Source organism: Corvus hawaiiensis, chromosome 20 (genome assembly GCF_020740725.1).
Source record: "Corvus hawaiiensis isolate bCorHaw1 chromosome 20, bCorHaw1.pri.cur, whole genome shotgun sequence".
In the NCBI taxonomy this organism is placed as follows: domain Eukaryota; kingdom Metazoa; phylum Chordata; class Aves; order Passeriformes; family Corvidae; genus Corvus; species Corvus hawaiiensis.
The window spans coordinates 5,920,192-5,936,938 of record NC_063232.1 but is presented as its reverse complement, the minus strand read 5'-3'; the positions used below and the strand labels follow the sequence as shown (position 1 = coordinate 5,936,938).

The 16,747-nt window shown below is 45.4% G+C and overlaps 1 protein-coding gene across 4 annotated transcripts in view; it reads right to left on the bottom strand.

Moving 5' to 3' along the window:
- The window catches only part of AP2B1 (adaptor related protein complex 2 subunit beta 1), a 77,869-nt gene that overhangs the window by 46,204 nt on the left and 14,918 nt on the right, over window positions 1-16,747 (bottom strand). For all 4 annotated transcript variants that reach the window (XM_048324212.1, XM_048324209.1, XM_048324210.1 and 1 more), the window contains exons 6-9: window positions 9,437-9,627; window positions 7,218-7,439; window positions 6,094-6,214; window positions 3,893-3,988 (exon numbers count right to left, since the gene is read on the bottom strand). In XM_048324212.1, coding sequence (XP_048180169.1) covers window positions 3,893-3,988; window positions 6,094-6,214; window positions 7,218-7,439; window positions 9,437-9,627 — 630 coding nt within the window. The remainder of the gene's footprint in view (window positions 1-3,892; window positions 3,989-6,093; window positions 6,215-7,217; window positions 7,440-9,436; window positions 9,628-16,747) is intronic.

The following is a 16,747-nucleotide window of genomic DNA, read 5'->3' as shown; positions in this document are numbered from 1 at the left end:
GGCATTAGATGCAGGTAATTCAGGGAGGTCTATTCCCAAACAGCACAGCGAGGCAGGACATCACAGGAGCAACCAACTTCAGCACCAGAGAGGCTCAAATAAGGGCAGTGATTTGGTTATTAGCAGAGCACACATGAAGCCTCATTACACAGCTGGTGATTAATGTGAGAAGCAGACTGCTCCCGACACTGCCAAGGCAGTCGCCTTCGGAACACTCATAAAGGATTCGGGCTGCAGACAAACACTGTAGGGCACAAACAACAGCAGTGTAGGTGGATTTTTCAATTCCAGTGAATTAACAGCTCCTTCGACTTACAGAGCACTTAAAGGCTGGGCAGGAGGAGGAGGAGTGAAATGGCATTTTAGTCACAGGAATCAGTTCTTTGAGAATGGGCAAAAATCTCAAGGACAAGCCTCAAGAATTTGGGTCAGAGACTAAAACCTTCTGGTAATTTCCTGCCCTTGTGGGTATCTCACACAGGGCCTGTCAGCACAGCACTGACATGGGGATCAGCCAAGGGAGGAGACACCACAAACCAGCACTTGCTCTGTCTGCAAAGTGGCAGTAAGTCATAAGACTGTCCCCTGAAATTCACACCAAACAGAACAAAAATCCAATACAACTGGTGTCAGAGTGAAGAGAGGCATCACATAAAAGTGTGTGATTGGTGTAATATTCTTTTATGATACCTCTCCCTCCTTAGCTTTATGGGTACTATGGCACTACAGGGGCAGTGAATGGCAACCTGACCATGTCCTGCTCTGATCCCTTCTGCTCCAGAAGGGATTTGAAGTCTGTGACCTGGAAGACACTTCCACTTCATGGGGACTGACCACAAACCTGGCTCCACACAGTTTGACTTTGGTCACAGTGGGAGCCCTGCTCAAAGTTCTTGCAAGAGAGATGATTCAGAGCTTGAAATTTCACCTCTTCATCTCAATAACTTTCATCTGGTATTTTAATGAGTGACCTGATGGGGGTAAATCTGTCCCAAGGTCATTCTGCAGAACCTACCGCACCAGTCACTGCTGGCAACAAGCAGTGCAGCCCTGTCAGAGCCTACAACTAACAGAGCTTTAAGAGCTGCACAATTCAAGGAAAAGCAAATTAATGTTTAGGGTTTTTTTCTTTAGATACTTTGAAGCATGATTAGCATGACTTTTTTCCAGGAAAAGCACAGCATCCACTCTGAAACACACAGCAATGATTTTTAGCCGAAGAGTCCCTTGGAAAGTGAGCAGTGGTAGGCGCATGCCCAGAAGAGCAGTCCCTCTAACAAAACAGATCTCAGCTCACCCCATCCCTTGTAAACACACTACTTTTTGAAGGTGGACATCCTTGGGGACAGCAGAGCTCTGCAAACTGATGAAAGACTGCCCCAACTCGAACAGCTTTCAAGTTGGAGTGAGGAAGGACAACCAACCAAAGTCAAAATCGCTTTGTTTGTCTGCAGAAACCAAATGAAAGCCCACAAGATTACTGAAGTAGCACATATCATGCTCAGCCATAAGCCTCAATGATTTCTAAGAACCAGGCTGCTGCCAGAGTCTCTTGGAAACGAGACAAATATCCCCTTAAGATGGCTCCTTCTGCTTCTCCTTTGCTCCAGAGGAATCTCTATTCTTACTGCATCCACTTCATTTCCTTTTCCCACAGGAGTGGTGCCTGTTTTCCTTACAATCAAAGCATGGCATGATGGTTTCCTGTAATGCTGTCACTGGGGCAAACCAATTCACAAGGCAGGCAAGTGTAGCTACACCAGAGTTTGCTGTAGATAAACCCAAGCCAACTCTGAGCTCAGCTATCAATAACCCAGCCCTGCCCTGCAAAATCATGATGTTCTGACATCCCCCAAAACAATGTGACTGCTCAAGCCTGGGCAACATCTTGCTACTTCAGTGTGGGGACTGGTTCCATATCCCAAACCAGCACAATGAGCAAAGGTAACACGTTTGCTCTGTGGTGCACCTCTCAGCAGACAAATTTATTTCCTGTCTCACTCCCCTAGGAGTGACAATTAGACAAAAGATAGGATCCTTGAAGGCAGGGCTGAGGTGCTCTGTGAATCCTCATTCATCAACAGCTCCCACTGGCTGTGTCCTGCGTCAAAAAGGAGATTTCTGAGCCTTGGGAATGTGGACAGTGCTGGCTGTGAGGATGCTCTTTCATTAGTCATAACTCACAGTGCAAACAGCCTCTAGTAAACACAGATGCACTGGGGACAGGGATTAACCTAGGGATAGGGACACTGCAATCAGTTGTTCTGTATTTTCCCTCTTTAAATCTGCTTCTTGTCAGAGCAGGAAACAGACCTCACCCTTAGCAGCAGCATCTTCAATGGAGCAGTGCTAAAAACCAAGAATAAAATTACTTATGGAGAGGCACAATTACACTTAGAGGGTCACTGGGGCATTACTGTTAGTCCTTTGCTTATCAAATATGATTGTTGTGGTATTGGGGATGGGGAAAAGTGTGGGTGATGAGGGCAGGAAAGAGTAAAAACTTCTAAAACACCTTGATGCTGCAGGAATACACCACCCTCCATTCCATGTGGAACTAGGACAGACACATGGCCAAATCCTAGAGACAAAGTCCCTGCTGAGACCTAAACCAAATTCCCACCCCCCCAGCACAGCACTGCTACAAAAAGGGCTGTCACCAGCTCCTTTTAAACTTCTCTGTAGCCCTTTTCCACGCTCAGGGGGGTTTCCTACTGTCACTGTTGTGGCTCCATGCAGACAGGCTCCTGCCTGGATGCAGCAGGGAAGGAGTGCTCTGGTAGTTTGACCTGCAGACATGAAACAGAAGCAGCAACCCCTGTTCTGTGGGGCCACACTTCAAAGAAAGCCCCTGGCAGTGACAAACCTTTGAGAGCTGAAGGAAGGGAGAGAGAGCTGCACAAAAGGGCAGTTGATTCTCTCCAGAGGACAGAAGTTGGTGTCCTCTGTGCACAGGCTTTCCAGTAGTTTAGCTGAAACAAGAGAATCCTGTGCACTGACACCACACTAAGCCAGGCATGATTAGGTTATTATTTAAATCTGCTGTCAGGCAATGCTCATGGGAACACACTTGAGCAAAAGCTAAATGAGCTCAGCTGAAATTAGAGCACTTTATGTGACATTTTGCACTCAGTCATCAGTTTACTGCAAAGTACCAACACCACAGCATAAATCTTCCCTCTCTTCACAGGATTTCTGAGCTCCTGACAGGCATTTCAGATTCACTTACAGCGAAACTAACAGAGATATCACTAAAAAAACAATATTCTATTATGAGCACTTAGGTGGACGTTCCACCAGCAGAGGACATTTCAGACTTGTTTTGGGTAACTGCAGATGTTCCTGGGAACTTGTCTGCATAAGCATTGAGGCAAAAGGGAGCACACTCCAAATGAAGCCACAAGTTGTGTGGATTTACGTAAGTAGAGTCACTCTGTTTGTATAAATTGCATTTAAGTGCCCCAAATCTCTGCAATTCTCTGCCTGTGTGTTCTGTTCTGCTGAAATGGAGGGGAGGGATGACACAAAATGTTTCCTAACACTGAGTTTCTCTGTACAATCTCTTCTTCTTTCCCCTTCAAAAGGTCAGGCCACAGCTATTAAAGGAGTTGGATGGATAAGTGGTCATCGTTCCACTAAGGCCAGTGCAGTAAAATATTCCATCAAGGATGAATTATCTGCCTTGCTCTGCTGCAGAGAGGAGCACACCATCCTCCCGTGATGTCCTCACGGCTCACACCCTGTTCAGTGGTGCTCTGCCCATAACCAGGATGCATCCAGGCCACTCGATGGCCAACACTGAAGTTCCAGCAACATGGAAATGAGGTGGCAAAGCCCATCATTGTTTCTGAATACAGAGAACCCCAGAGAACCTCCAGGATGAGATACTTGCCTCCACCTTGATGGCACAGCGGCCGATGGCTCGCACGGCCTTGCGCACAAAGTCGACGTCCACCTCGGTGGCGTATTCCTTGAGCTCTGCCAGCACCTGTGGGGACAGCATACCAATGTCAGACCCTGGGGACACTCAGAGAACAGCCCACCCTCACAGATGATGCTGCTCAGACACCAGAAGATGAGCAGGATGTTCTTTCACAGCTACCACACACATCCAGCCAAACTCTGCCATCAGCTCACCGTCCGAAACCCACTGGTTTGGTTACACTTGGTGTGTAACCCAAAGTGGTGTGGGTTACACTTGGTGTAGGCTGCACAAAGTCAAAAAGTGGTCTGGTCTTGATTATTTACAATTCCTCTGATTAAGAGCTGGGGAAAAATCAGTCCTGCCAAACTTAAAGTTTTCTGTTCCTTCCTACACTGAAAATGCATTTGCTGCGTGCAAAGCTCTCGGCAAGAAGCGTTTTTGATCTCTCCTTTTCGGTGCTGAGATGAATGTTTGGATCCCCAGTGAATCCAAATGGAAGATGCAGAGGAGATCTGAGGACACTCTGGGACATCTATACACAGATTAATAACAGAGTGAAGATACTCCCCCTCTTAAAAAACAAGATTTATTATTTTGTCTCGGTGTTTTTGCTAATGGAAACCGATGAAGGGCTAAACCCAGGACCTGCTGGGATCTCACAGACCTTTAACTGAAAAGCTTTGTCTTAAATCACTTAGCTTACAAACAGTTATTTCCAGAAAAGACCATATGTAATTTATATTCCCTCAAAAGCTCAATTTATTTCAGTTTCTCATGCCAAACATGACATCAGTGATTTAATCGTGATGTCACAAATAGATGGTGAGGGAGAGGGGAGCAGCACAAAGCCAGACAGTCCTTTGAAAAATCTCTCATCCAAGCAAATTGCTCAGAAGAATGACAAGATAAAGAGACCATGAAGGGCCAGACTGCAGACAGATAAATCTGCAAGGAGGAGACAGGACATGTGTGTTTGGAAGTTTTATTATTTCCTTGGATGATCTATGTTGCACAGCACTCGGAGCACCTGCCTTTAGCAGCTGATGCTTCCCAAACACTGCCCAAGGCCTGGGCTAGAACCACCCTGGTGCCTTGGGCAGGGAGATGGAGAATCTCCACAAGCAGCACAGGAGGACGTGGGTGGAAGCTGCTCTCAGGTCTCATTCCAGGACACATTCCTGATAAAGCTTGTGTTGTTTTATGAAAGCCTTCTCAGAACCAGGAGAGATTCATTCATTCATTAGTCTGCAGATCTCAGACTGCCCTCCAGACACCACTGCCTTTTAGGTAAACAGCCCATATTATTGGAACATTATAAATTCAAATTAGTGTGGAGCCTACCAAGAGTAAATTCTGAATATGTTCTCATAGAAACTGATTTTTAAAATATTTTCCATGCTCCCGGCACAAAAAGGGCATGAATTACCTTGCTCAGTTCCAAAAAACAACAGGAGAGAGCTGAAGGAGCTGCTTCAAAATGTCACATTAAATGAAATTGCTCTGTGACAATTAGGATAGGACAATAATAGCACTAACCAGAGGCATTCATCATTCTGCATTAGTGTTAGGCCTCATGGCCAGGGATGCACTCGAGAACACCTCCTCCAAGGAGGGGATCTGCATTAAATCAACATCAAACACAAGCAGAATCTACACTGTAAAGCAAATCTCAATTCAGTTTAGCTTCAGCTTTGTGCTATTTCCACTCTGGAAGCGAGTTAAGCAAAAGCAGGATTTTTTTAGCTCTGGAGAGCGCCTGTGCAAGCGTTTAACAATTTTACTAACTTGAAATTCACACCTCAATAATGTTTGGCCTTTCTGAATGCCTCCCTTACAGGCACACCCCTCTCACTTGAAACAAGCCTCTCATTCCAACCTCAGCACTGGCAGTGACTCATTTGACAGGAGCCGTGAGTTCTCCTCCTGGAATTGTCATCAGTGAAACAAGATCCACCTCACGGTCACGATGCAAGCCATGCCATGCTATTAACATTTAAATCATGGGGGAAACTCCAACACCTCCCATTAAACAACTGCACAGAGCACTCTACCAGGCACAGTGATGCCTAAAAGCCAGGATAACTCCAGCAGTAGCTGCAAACACCTTCACACAAGGACTAGGAGAGGGTTTTCCCCTCCCAGAGCACGGCAGAAGTGCCTCAGCTGACCTGAGCAATGTTTGCTTGGGAAGCCAGGCGGATCATGATGTCCAGTTTCTCCAGTTTGACATAGATGGGGTCGTTGTACTTCACAAAGAACACTTTGATCTCCTGCTTCAGGATTTCAGGCCTGCAGGGAACATAATGTGTCACTCAAGAGTGGTAAAAACCCCAAACTATTGTAACAAAAGGCATCTTTTCTTTAGAAATCTACCCAAATAGTCACTGAGAAACACAATGGTGTCATTTTGTCCTGGTTGACCAGGGAGGTCATGGACTCCCCATCCCTGGAAGTGTTTAAGATCGGGCTGGACAGGGCTCAGAGTAACCTGAAAGGTGAAAGCTGCAGAGGAGGTTGGAACTGGATGATCTTTAAGGTCTCTTTCAACCCAAACCATTCTCTGACTCTGATTTTATGCCTAGGATGTGCAAACACCAATTTGGAGAAAGACATTTGGATAAAAACATTGTTTAGATACAAAAATGCATAATTCAAGTCTTTCTAGGGCCACATCCCTGCTTCCTCTGTTTGAACTGCTGAACCAACCACGACAGGCAGCAAACATTTTCAGTGAAAGAATAACATCCTTATCTCAATGCAAAACCTCCAAATTCATTTCCACTTTCACTTGCAAGATGCCAGTGCACAGTACCTCTGCCCTGAATATAATCACAAAGTGCTATCCAAGCTATCTCACCTTTCCAGCAAGGAACAGCAGCAATAAAACACAAACACGGGAGCAAACTGGTGGGAAAAAACCCAACCCACTGTACACCAGGATGTCAGCAGCCTGGTGGCTCTGTGCTGAACAGAGTAACACAGGCACAGTGGGATCCTGCAGATCACTGTGAACTGTTCCTATTTGCCATTTTGATTTATAGAGGGCAATTCTGACCACTCATAAAGAGAAGGTGAAGAGAGGCAGGTAAAGAAATACTGCATGAAACTGGCAGCACAAGTATGCTGTAAAGGAAATCAATTCAGGCTACCAGAGTCATGAGACTGTTTAATCTGTCTCTCAAGGGATCTGAGCCTGGATTAAAAGAAATTCTGTGCATGTGGCAATATCTGGAGGTCTGAGATAACCAGATGGCCTTTGACAAGGCAGGAATAACACCCCCTGAGCCTTTACCTTTTCTGCACAATCAAGTTGATGTTCCTCAGGGCAACATACTGAACTTCAGGCTCTCCAGACAGCAGGGTCACCAGAGGAGGGGCAAGTTTCTTCAGCAGCATGTTGTAATAGTCAGAGTCCTTGGGAAGGAGCTCCAGGAACTTCATCAGGACCTTCACTGCTGACAGCACCACTGCCGAGTTGGCGTGAGACAGCCGGGGGGTCACCCGCTCACAGATGCTGGGGGCAGAGGCACAAGGAAGGGTTCAAACGGATTTCAGGATGTCAAAGATTTCAGATCTAAATTTAGGAGATTGCACATGGCTGAAGGCAGCTTCTCAGACACTACTTTGATTTGGTTTTGTTCACAATGAATGGGCAAAGTCCTGTTTTCCTGAACGCAGCAGGAAGCGAACAGGGACTTCTCTCACAGCTTCAAGTTTCTCTCCTGCCACAGTCAGCTCAGGAACAATTCCACACTTCCTGCTTTTTCCTGGTGGTATTTTCTGTTTGTGTGATCTTGTCTGTCACTTACAAACAGAACTTTAACAAAAACAGCTCCTGGAAAAACACTTTAGCCTCCATATAACCATTCAGAGGTGATACATGCTTCTGGCTTGCTTGGGGGCTTGCTGTCATTTCAACAAAAAAAGATTTCCCTTCCTCTGAATACACAAGGAAGGAGTGACCTAAATATCTCCCAAATCTCGCTTCACCACTTGCCATAATGGATCCTGTAATCAAACAGCATCCTAAACAGCCCAGCCCAAAAAGAAAGGAAGTTTGGGTTCATATGGTCTTTGTTACAGCATCTGTCAAGTTTCTTCCCACTCCCTCCTGCAGATTGCTAACCCAGAACCATCTTATTCCCATCTGCGCCTCCTGAAGTTTCTCTCCCTGGAAGATTTGCTCTCAGCCATGCTGGAAGGGAAGCAGCACAGCTCAGTGAAGAGCAGAAGAGTCCAAGTCAGAGCTGGAGCACCTCCAGCTGCCTCTGCCCAAGGTCACCTGCATGTCCCAGCTGCTTCCTCTCTCTGTGCCTCAGTTTCCCCACGCACAGGGGAGTGACACCAGCCTTGCTGGAAAGGAGGGTGGCTTTCCCAGTGCTGTCTGAAATCAGGCAGACTCCAGGATCAGGAGATAAACTGCACACAAAGGAGCAAAAGGAGTTCCTGCCCATGCAATTTGATGCCCCACGCTTCAGAGGAATTGCAGCTGAGGAACTGGGACACGTTCACAGTTGTTCAGAGCAGTGGTCCCTCTGACAGAGCAGAGATAACATCGGCCTCACACCCTGGAGATCTCTGTAGGTTTCTAGCACTCATTAAGAGCTGCTTCTGGCACAGAAACAGAATACAAAGGGGGGAAAAAAAACCAGCACCACTACTGGCAGGTTTCTTAGAAACAGTGGATTTTGTGCCTCAGAAAAAAAAGAGTCAGTGAAGAAACCCATCGAATTCCAAATGGCCTGGCCAGGATTTTGCACGTGGGCTTGTGGCCCTTCCTCTCCCTCCATTCCCACATCAGCTACATTAAATATATCATCTGAGAGTCTCCCTGTTCCAAGTTGCTTTTCTGGTTGAATCCTTGTTTTCTTGGGAACACAATCTGGCTTTCTGTGATTCTGGAGACAGATGAGGAAGAGGCTTGAAGTGCACAAACTAACAGCCCATTACCCAAACCCTAAACTCTTTCTATTTAGGTTTAGTCATTGCAGTTAAAGGTAAAAGCACAAAGGTAAATTCGGAGCAATAAGAAAAATAACTTCTTACCTTTATTTTCAATTCTATCATATCACAGACTAATTTTCAGTTGGAAAATATTCCAGTCTCAGACCTGTAGTACTTTGGAAACCCACAAACCTATAAAGGCTTCTCCTACAGCAGCAAAACCAGATATGAAAGTGCTGCTTTAAACTAGAAAATCCTCCAAACAGTGCTTCCACTGTTAACAGGTTTGGTCTTGGGCTGATCCCTTCTTACTAGTGCCAGTTCCCACAAGAACCAGCCTTTAAAATAAATTTTAAAAAAAAGTTTAAAAAAGATAAACAGAGAAAATGGTTCTGCAGAGGGATGGGGCAGGTTTCCAGCATCAGCCCAAACTACCAAAAGTAGCTTTGCTTTTAAATCTAGTTTATCAAGTCTTATTTGAGATAACAGGGCACTGTGGCAGCACAAGTCTTTTCAGAGCTGGAACACCCCCAGCAGCCCCCAAGCGTCACCAAACACCCACCGCACCTCTGAGCTTCCCGGTCATCCTTGGGGTTGTAGTTGGACAGACAGTCCAGGATGAAGATCTGCCCCCACTCTGTGCACTCATTTAAGGCTGTCAGCAGCTTGTTGATGTTCTGAGGGTTCAGATCCAGCAGGTTGCTGTTGGGGTGGGACTCGCTGATCTCTGACAGAGCGGCCACGGCGTTCGCTACCACCTGCGGGAAGAGAGGGAGGGGTTCCCTGTCAGCACAGCATGAGGGGCTTGGCAGGGACTGTGGGTACACACAGGGATCAAACTGGAGATCCACCAGCTGCCCCACCAGTTATCTGAGCCTTCTGGGATGCAGCACAACCTCACAACCAACCTGCAGAGCCCAAAGCTTCACTGGGATGAACCCAGGACATCCCAAGAGACTTTGCTGCGGAAGGAGCTGGAGATGGCATCCACAGTGAACAACTCCACCCTGCCTTCCTGCAGGCTCCAGATCCTCCCCCGCTTCCAGGGGATGCTCAACTTCACAGTCAAGGTCCCCAAACCTCCAGTTGCCCTATTTATTCAGGAATGTGTGCCTCTTGCCCAATTTCCCCACAGCACATGGCTTAAGAGTGATCCAGAAATGAGCTGGCAGGTGCCTGGCAGCCTGCAGCTCTGCAGCAGCACTGGCAGGTCACGCAGTTTGAGAGCAAACAAACAATTCCCCTAAAATGGGCAAGTCGTGCTAAATTTTTAATAACCTATATTTCAATTTCAAACAGTCTCCAGAAAATGCTTTTGCTTTATGGAGCCATGGTAAAGCAAGCACTCCAGCACAACTCATCCCCAAAAATATTCTTGCTGCACTTAGGACTAGATAAGGTCTTCCCTTTTCCAGGGATAAATGAAAGGAAGCACAGAGAGGAGGTCCAGGGTCTAGCTTGACACAAATGAGGAGTGGGAGTGCAGCACAAATTTCTAATTCTTAGTTCCACACTCAAATTCAACAGTTATTCCAACAGATTCCATGGGAAGATTTTTTTTTTAAATAGAAGAGTTGCAGAATACAGAGACAGAAATAGAAAATCTGCAGATGAGACTAAAGTCTTATTTGTTTAACTGACAGGAAAAGGGATTTAAAGCTGAGTTTGACACACAAAACTGAAATCCCCTAAGAAGAGGCATTTTCAGGACATTTTACAATATATATCATGCCCAGCCTAACTCCCAGTAAATACCTGCTCAAATTAAGATTTATAGTGTTATTTTCTATGAGATTAAGGCAAAAAAACATCTTATCTAAAATCATCTGATTGTTTGGATGACTAAAGATGCTTTTGATGCAGTACAATGAAAACAAGAACAGCACGACCAGAACTTTCCCTGCCTTGTTCCCATTCCTGCTTGTCATTAAACCAATATATTCCAAAGTCATTGCACAGGCACAGTAATGTTGATTGTTTTGCATTTCACACCTAGAGGTCAGAGATAGGATTTTGATCCAAGATTTTATGAATTTCATTAGTTCAATGAGCCTTCTGTTACCAAAATCATTAGCAATCAGTGCTGCTGCTGTCTTCTTCTTGTACTGTTTTAATGAGGAACTTATTAAGATAGGCTGCTTATTCTCCTCATTATTTAATTTGCCTAATTCCTGAATGGTTAATGTGACACAGCATAAAAACGAAGTAATAACTTAATATCATTGTATTTTGGAAGTTTACAAGCGAAGAAAAATCACAAAAGCAACTGAAAAGTTCAAAATCTTTATGGAAAAGCGCTTAGAAAATGAAACTACTTTGGCAAAAAAAATTTGAATTAACAAAAAAATTTACAGAGCTGAAGTATCAGAGAAAGGGATCTGTCAGTTGTACTGAGGGACAGGAGCTCTGGGAAATACACTCACACTGCCAGGCATTACCTTTGTTGCAGTAATTGATAAATTAGTAACTAAAAGAGAATTATAGAATAGAATTGAGACTGGAGAAGACCTCCAAAATCATTGAGTACAATCAATAACCCAGCACTGCCAAGCCCACCACTAAACCACGTCCCCAGTTGCCATATTTAGATGGTTTTGGACACTTCTAGGATGTCCTAAACCCTGGGGCAAGCACAAGTCAAAGCAGCTGTGGTTGTGTTTCCTTCCTTGTAGGGTCCATGGGATCTATCCCAGTGTTTGCCACAGACAAAGGATGCACAGAAATGCTGTTCCCATGGACAGAGAACAGCAGCTCCAACCCAGAGACCAAACCGTGAATGAGGTTTTGCTCTTAGAATCTTTTGGGTCCATTTTTTGAGTATTAATGTGTCCAATTCAAAGCTGAGGATGGGACACCACATGGCAATCCACTCACAATTCCATTAAAAGCATCCATGAGGAAGTGGCAGAAGGCAAGATGGACTTAGGAACATGGGCTGTGGTCTCCTTGGGCGTTAGAGAAAGGACTGGGAGGGGTTGTGAAACATCTGGTAGCAGCTCACTCCTGCCAGAGGAGCTGGGATCTACAATCTACAGTCCACACTTAAAGCTGCTCCTCACCTCCCACCTCAGCACCACAGTGACAAGGAGATAAACGAAGCAAAAGGAGATAAGGGAAAGGGTGGGGGATAAATTCGAGCTTTAAGCAATATTTATTAAAAAAAGGACTTGCTGGCGATTTGCACTGAACATATTGATGCGTTATGGTGCTGTGGTATGCCAACAAAAACAATTAGCATCTTCAAGGCTTTTCACACAGCCACAGCACAGCTGAAAGGCAAACAGCTCTCAGGAAGCTGTCCAACACAAACAGTGCTTGGAGCACACACGCTCACCTCTTCCCTGGCACTGCCGCTGGCTCCGTTAGGAGCGGGAACATGGAGCAGCACAAGGCAGCACTGCACAATTCCAGCACACTGCTCCTGCTCTGCCAACAGCTCCCACCAAGTAAAAGGTCAGGTCAAGCACTGAAGCATTCCCCACTAAGAGGGGTATCACTCAGGTATGGAAAAATGTCCATAAAGAACCATTCAACACCAACTGCAGTATTACATCACCTGCTAATCCAGTGTGTGCTTTGGCAGTCATGGAAATGGCACTGGAAATATTTGGAAAGATGGTTTTTGGCCAAAACCAAAAAACTGCAACATCAAAGCTGAACCTTAAGTCTTCAGCTTGGTTGACACTTCTTCCTTAACACAGCAACACAACATCATGAAGTCCAACTACATTAAACAGCAAGAACAAAGTGTTAAGTTACAAGAAGTTATTTTCTCTTTAAAATAAAAGATGATGGAATTGCTGGGGGACATACAAAAGTAAGCTAAAGCTTTACAAATGGTATAGGACCAAGGAACTGGACAAGTTTCACAGGCTGATGGAAAAAAAAAACCCCTAAGTTTCTTTAGCAAATAAAACATTCTCTCTTTTACAAAACATTCCCCCCATTTTTTTAAATGAGAAACCAACCAGGAGTTGTATAATTTATCCCACAGATTGGAAGCAGTAGACTAAAAGTACATAAAACTAACAGCTGGTGTAATTGTGAGCTCTCAAAAATAATGAAAATAAAAAGTCAACCCTGTAGCTACAGGTATGTGAGCCCAAACAACTAATGAACAGGAAAAGCTTTTAAAGCTTAAAATTCCAAGTTAACTCCACTGCAAAACGCCTCACTTGACTCACAATTAAGAACACCAACTTTAAGCTAAGAGCTACCAGATGAAGATCTGCCTAAAAATCCCCCAGAAAATAAAAATGCAGAGCAGATTGAAGAATTAATAATAATTAATAATAATAACAGATCCCTGGCTTGTGGATGTAAATCAGTTCACCCTGGGTACATTATGACATTATTCAAATGTAGCCACAGCAACATCCCTTTGGAGCACAGATGAGCCAAATGACAATAAACCTGCTTTTGGCTGGAATTGCCCAATAAATTTAGGCTCTCTGAGAAGCATCACTGAGATGAGGAGAACTAAAATCTCCCAGGCTCTTATTAAACAAAACCAACAAACCCAAACCTCTACACTCACAGCTTTAACAAGAACCCAACATTTTTAAATCCACCTCCAGACAAACTCCCTCTGCAGCCAGAGAGACCAGACCCGACCTCGCGGGAAGCTGCAGAGGTAGGAGCACTCTGATTTCCAAGAGATTCCTTCTGGCAGCTCAAACCTTTAGCTCAGAGCAAATGGTATAAAACACAGCACCAGGGAGGGAAGGGGGTGGGTGAAAACCTGTGTGTCTGCCTGGCAGCCCACACGGAAAAGCTTTGCAGGGGCTGGGGGGACAGGAGGGAAGCTCGGCACATCCAGAACGCCAACCAGTTGAAGCAATCAGATTATTTCCCTAGCATCCCAGGCTAATTGGAAATTAAACCAAGTGTGTAATGGAGTTAATGAAATACAACATTCTGCTGCTTAAAACAGGAACCTCTGGCTCACCACGCTGTTAAAAAGAAGCGAAAATGAACAAAAAGGAGGAAGAATGAAGGGGCTCAGAGAAGAGGCTGAGGCTGCTGCCCTGAAGGGAGCCAGGCACCGTGAGACGTTTCTGAGAATGGAGAGGTGCTGACATTTCAAAGAGCATTTTGGGCTTGCATGGTCCATCTGTGTCATTAAGCACAGACCCCCAGATGGGAGATTCAGAGCATCCATCAATGGGTGTTTCACTGAGCCACTCATTTTTATGACCACGCCGTGTGCCCAGAAGGTCCCTAAGAGGTGCTCTCCAGAGAACATGACCCCTAATCCTGTCCACATTATAACTTTTATCTCCAAGCCCTCCTTACTTTACTTCCCTAGAAACAGCCCAGGAACCATTAACATTTCTTACTTTACAGAAGAAATTCTTCCCTGTGAGGGTGGGGAGGCCCTGGCTCAGGTTGCCCAGAAAAGCTGTGGCTGCCCCATTCCTGGAAATGCTGAATGGGGCTTGGAGCAACCTGGGATAGCGGAAGGTGTCCCTGCCCATGGCAGTGGATGGAACAGGAGGAATTTAAAGGTTCCTTCCAACCCAAACTCTTCTGTGATTCAATGACTATAAAATGGCTCAACCATGCAAGTCAGAGAGCCCTGATGAGCCTCTCACACTGTCAATGCTTGTTTATATGTACAGACATAAATTAAAACTCTGGGAGACTCACACATTCCCAGTTCCTGATCACATCCCAAAAAACTTCCTGGTGGGGAAGACCTCCTGGCTTGCTTTTTGCAAGTGGGCTGAATTTTCATGGAGGTGGCAATAGAAGGAAAGTTATGTGCTATACTTCCCACGGTGTGCTTGCCCTAACTGGGTTTTGCACTTCCCTGCAGAAAAATGGCACTTTGTGGCAGACTAGAACATCACTCCTGCTCTCATATCCTTGCAAAAATCAGATGTGTGAGCTGTAAGGCAGGGAAACATGCTTCCCCCAGCTGTTGAAGCTCTTGTAGTAGGTGGGCAAGAAGCTGTTCAGGGATGGCTCCATCACAAGGGGCACCTCCTTGGCACAGCTGAGCCCCCAGTGCAGGAAATTCAACTCCACAGGAAGACACAGAGGGTCTGCAACTCTCTATTCTCCTTCCAGAAATCCCTGTGGTCTGATCCTAGTCTGGATCAGGCACCTACCACACATAAAAGGAAGGTTTTGCTTTATTTTTTTGCAGTTTTCCTTGCAGAGGTCCTCGCTGGCACCACCCAGTGGCAAATGTGTTGTCTCTGATCTGAGCAAAAAGCACCAGCTAAGCACCAAATTCTTTACAGAGCCCTAAAAAGGGGGGTGGCGAAATTACAGAACATCACAACCACAAAATTATCTGACAAATGGTGCTTGTCAATAGCTAGAAGTGTCTGTTCCAATGGAAAATAACACATAGACACATATCAACAAAATCCCCAGCACACTGATTGATGTTAGAGATCCTGGAATGATCTGGTCAGCAAGACTAATGCTTTGGAAATCAGGCACATACTGGTGGCTGTAATTGGAAGGAGACAAGTCTCTGATGGATGAATTTGTCAATTAAGCTTTACAAATGAGGGGTCTGGGAAGACAAACTCTGGAGCCATGGAAATTCACAAATTATCAAACTCATTGCTTCTCTGCCAGTGCTGGAAGAGCACAGCTTTGAGGGAAGATGCTCAAGACCTGTATCCTTATACCAAAACCAGCCAACCAAAAACCCAAGTCTCACATGCATGCTTGAGATTCCCTCAGATCTCCTTAGGATGACAACCTGTAGAAAATACCTGCTCAATAAGTGAGATTCCTCTGCAGGAGCTGTTGCAGGAGCTCATTCCAAAGCCAAAGCTGGTTTCACCAGTAGAACAAGGGGGATCAGAGTGGGAAACCAGATTTGTGCCACCAATCACAGGTGGCAGCTCTCCCTTTTTCCCCTACTTTAAGTCTTTGCCTGCTGCAACACACAGCTGTTTTCTGCACTGCCTGGCAATCTCCCACATTTCCTCTCTCAAGCATCCCACCACACATGAACACAGCCACTGTTTAGACAGGCTCCTCCATAGCTTCTCCCTATCTCTGTCCCAGTTTCTTGCTGCTTTTGGCTGCACAGTTTACCAAAAGCATTGCTCTTCCTCCTGGGCAGCCTCAAGTAAACAGCAGAAGCATCCATTAGAGAGCTCCAAAGTGACACCATCACTCTTCAACAGCCCCAAGCAACGTTCTCACTCACTGCAATATATCCATCACTGGGTAAAAGAAATTCCACCCACAAATGCCATCAAGTGTCTCCCAGAAGGAAATATTATCTCCACTTGCAGCAAAAACATTATAAAAAAACCCCAAACCACACACAGGACCAATTCAGGCATGGTTGGAGGACTTCAAGATCCAGTCTGTATCTGCAACACCTTAAAAAGAAGGATGTTTTTCATCCAGAGGGACAGAGGTCATCCTGGAGCAGCCCCAGGCTGATGAGATGCTGCAGAGCCCACAGCTCCCAGCAATACTCAGCTCCATACTGGGATATGAATTTTCAAGTCCTTACAACCTTCATGAGCAGGAATCATGAATTCATCCAGCAGTGACAGCTCACTCCTCCCACTAGAAAAAACACCAGCTGCAGAGGGAAAACACACGGCTGGGAGAGGCCCCATGAGGAACAAGTGATCTCCTCTGCCCAGGGAGAAGGTGGTGTTCCACTCCCTGTTGTGTAAGACAATTCCCACTTCCCTGACTGCCTCCCATAAATTCTTTTTGGGACTCAGGGGATCACCAGTTCCTCAGCAAGGGGTACTTTTCTCAGCTTTATTACACAAAGAGGGATAAAATTCCTGCAGAGGACAGGCCCAGGAGGCAAAAGCTCCTTTTGTTTCTAAAGAGGCTCATTCCTCAGAACATCATGTCAAAGACATTCTGCTTGCCAGCTAGTAG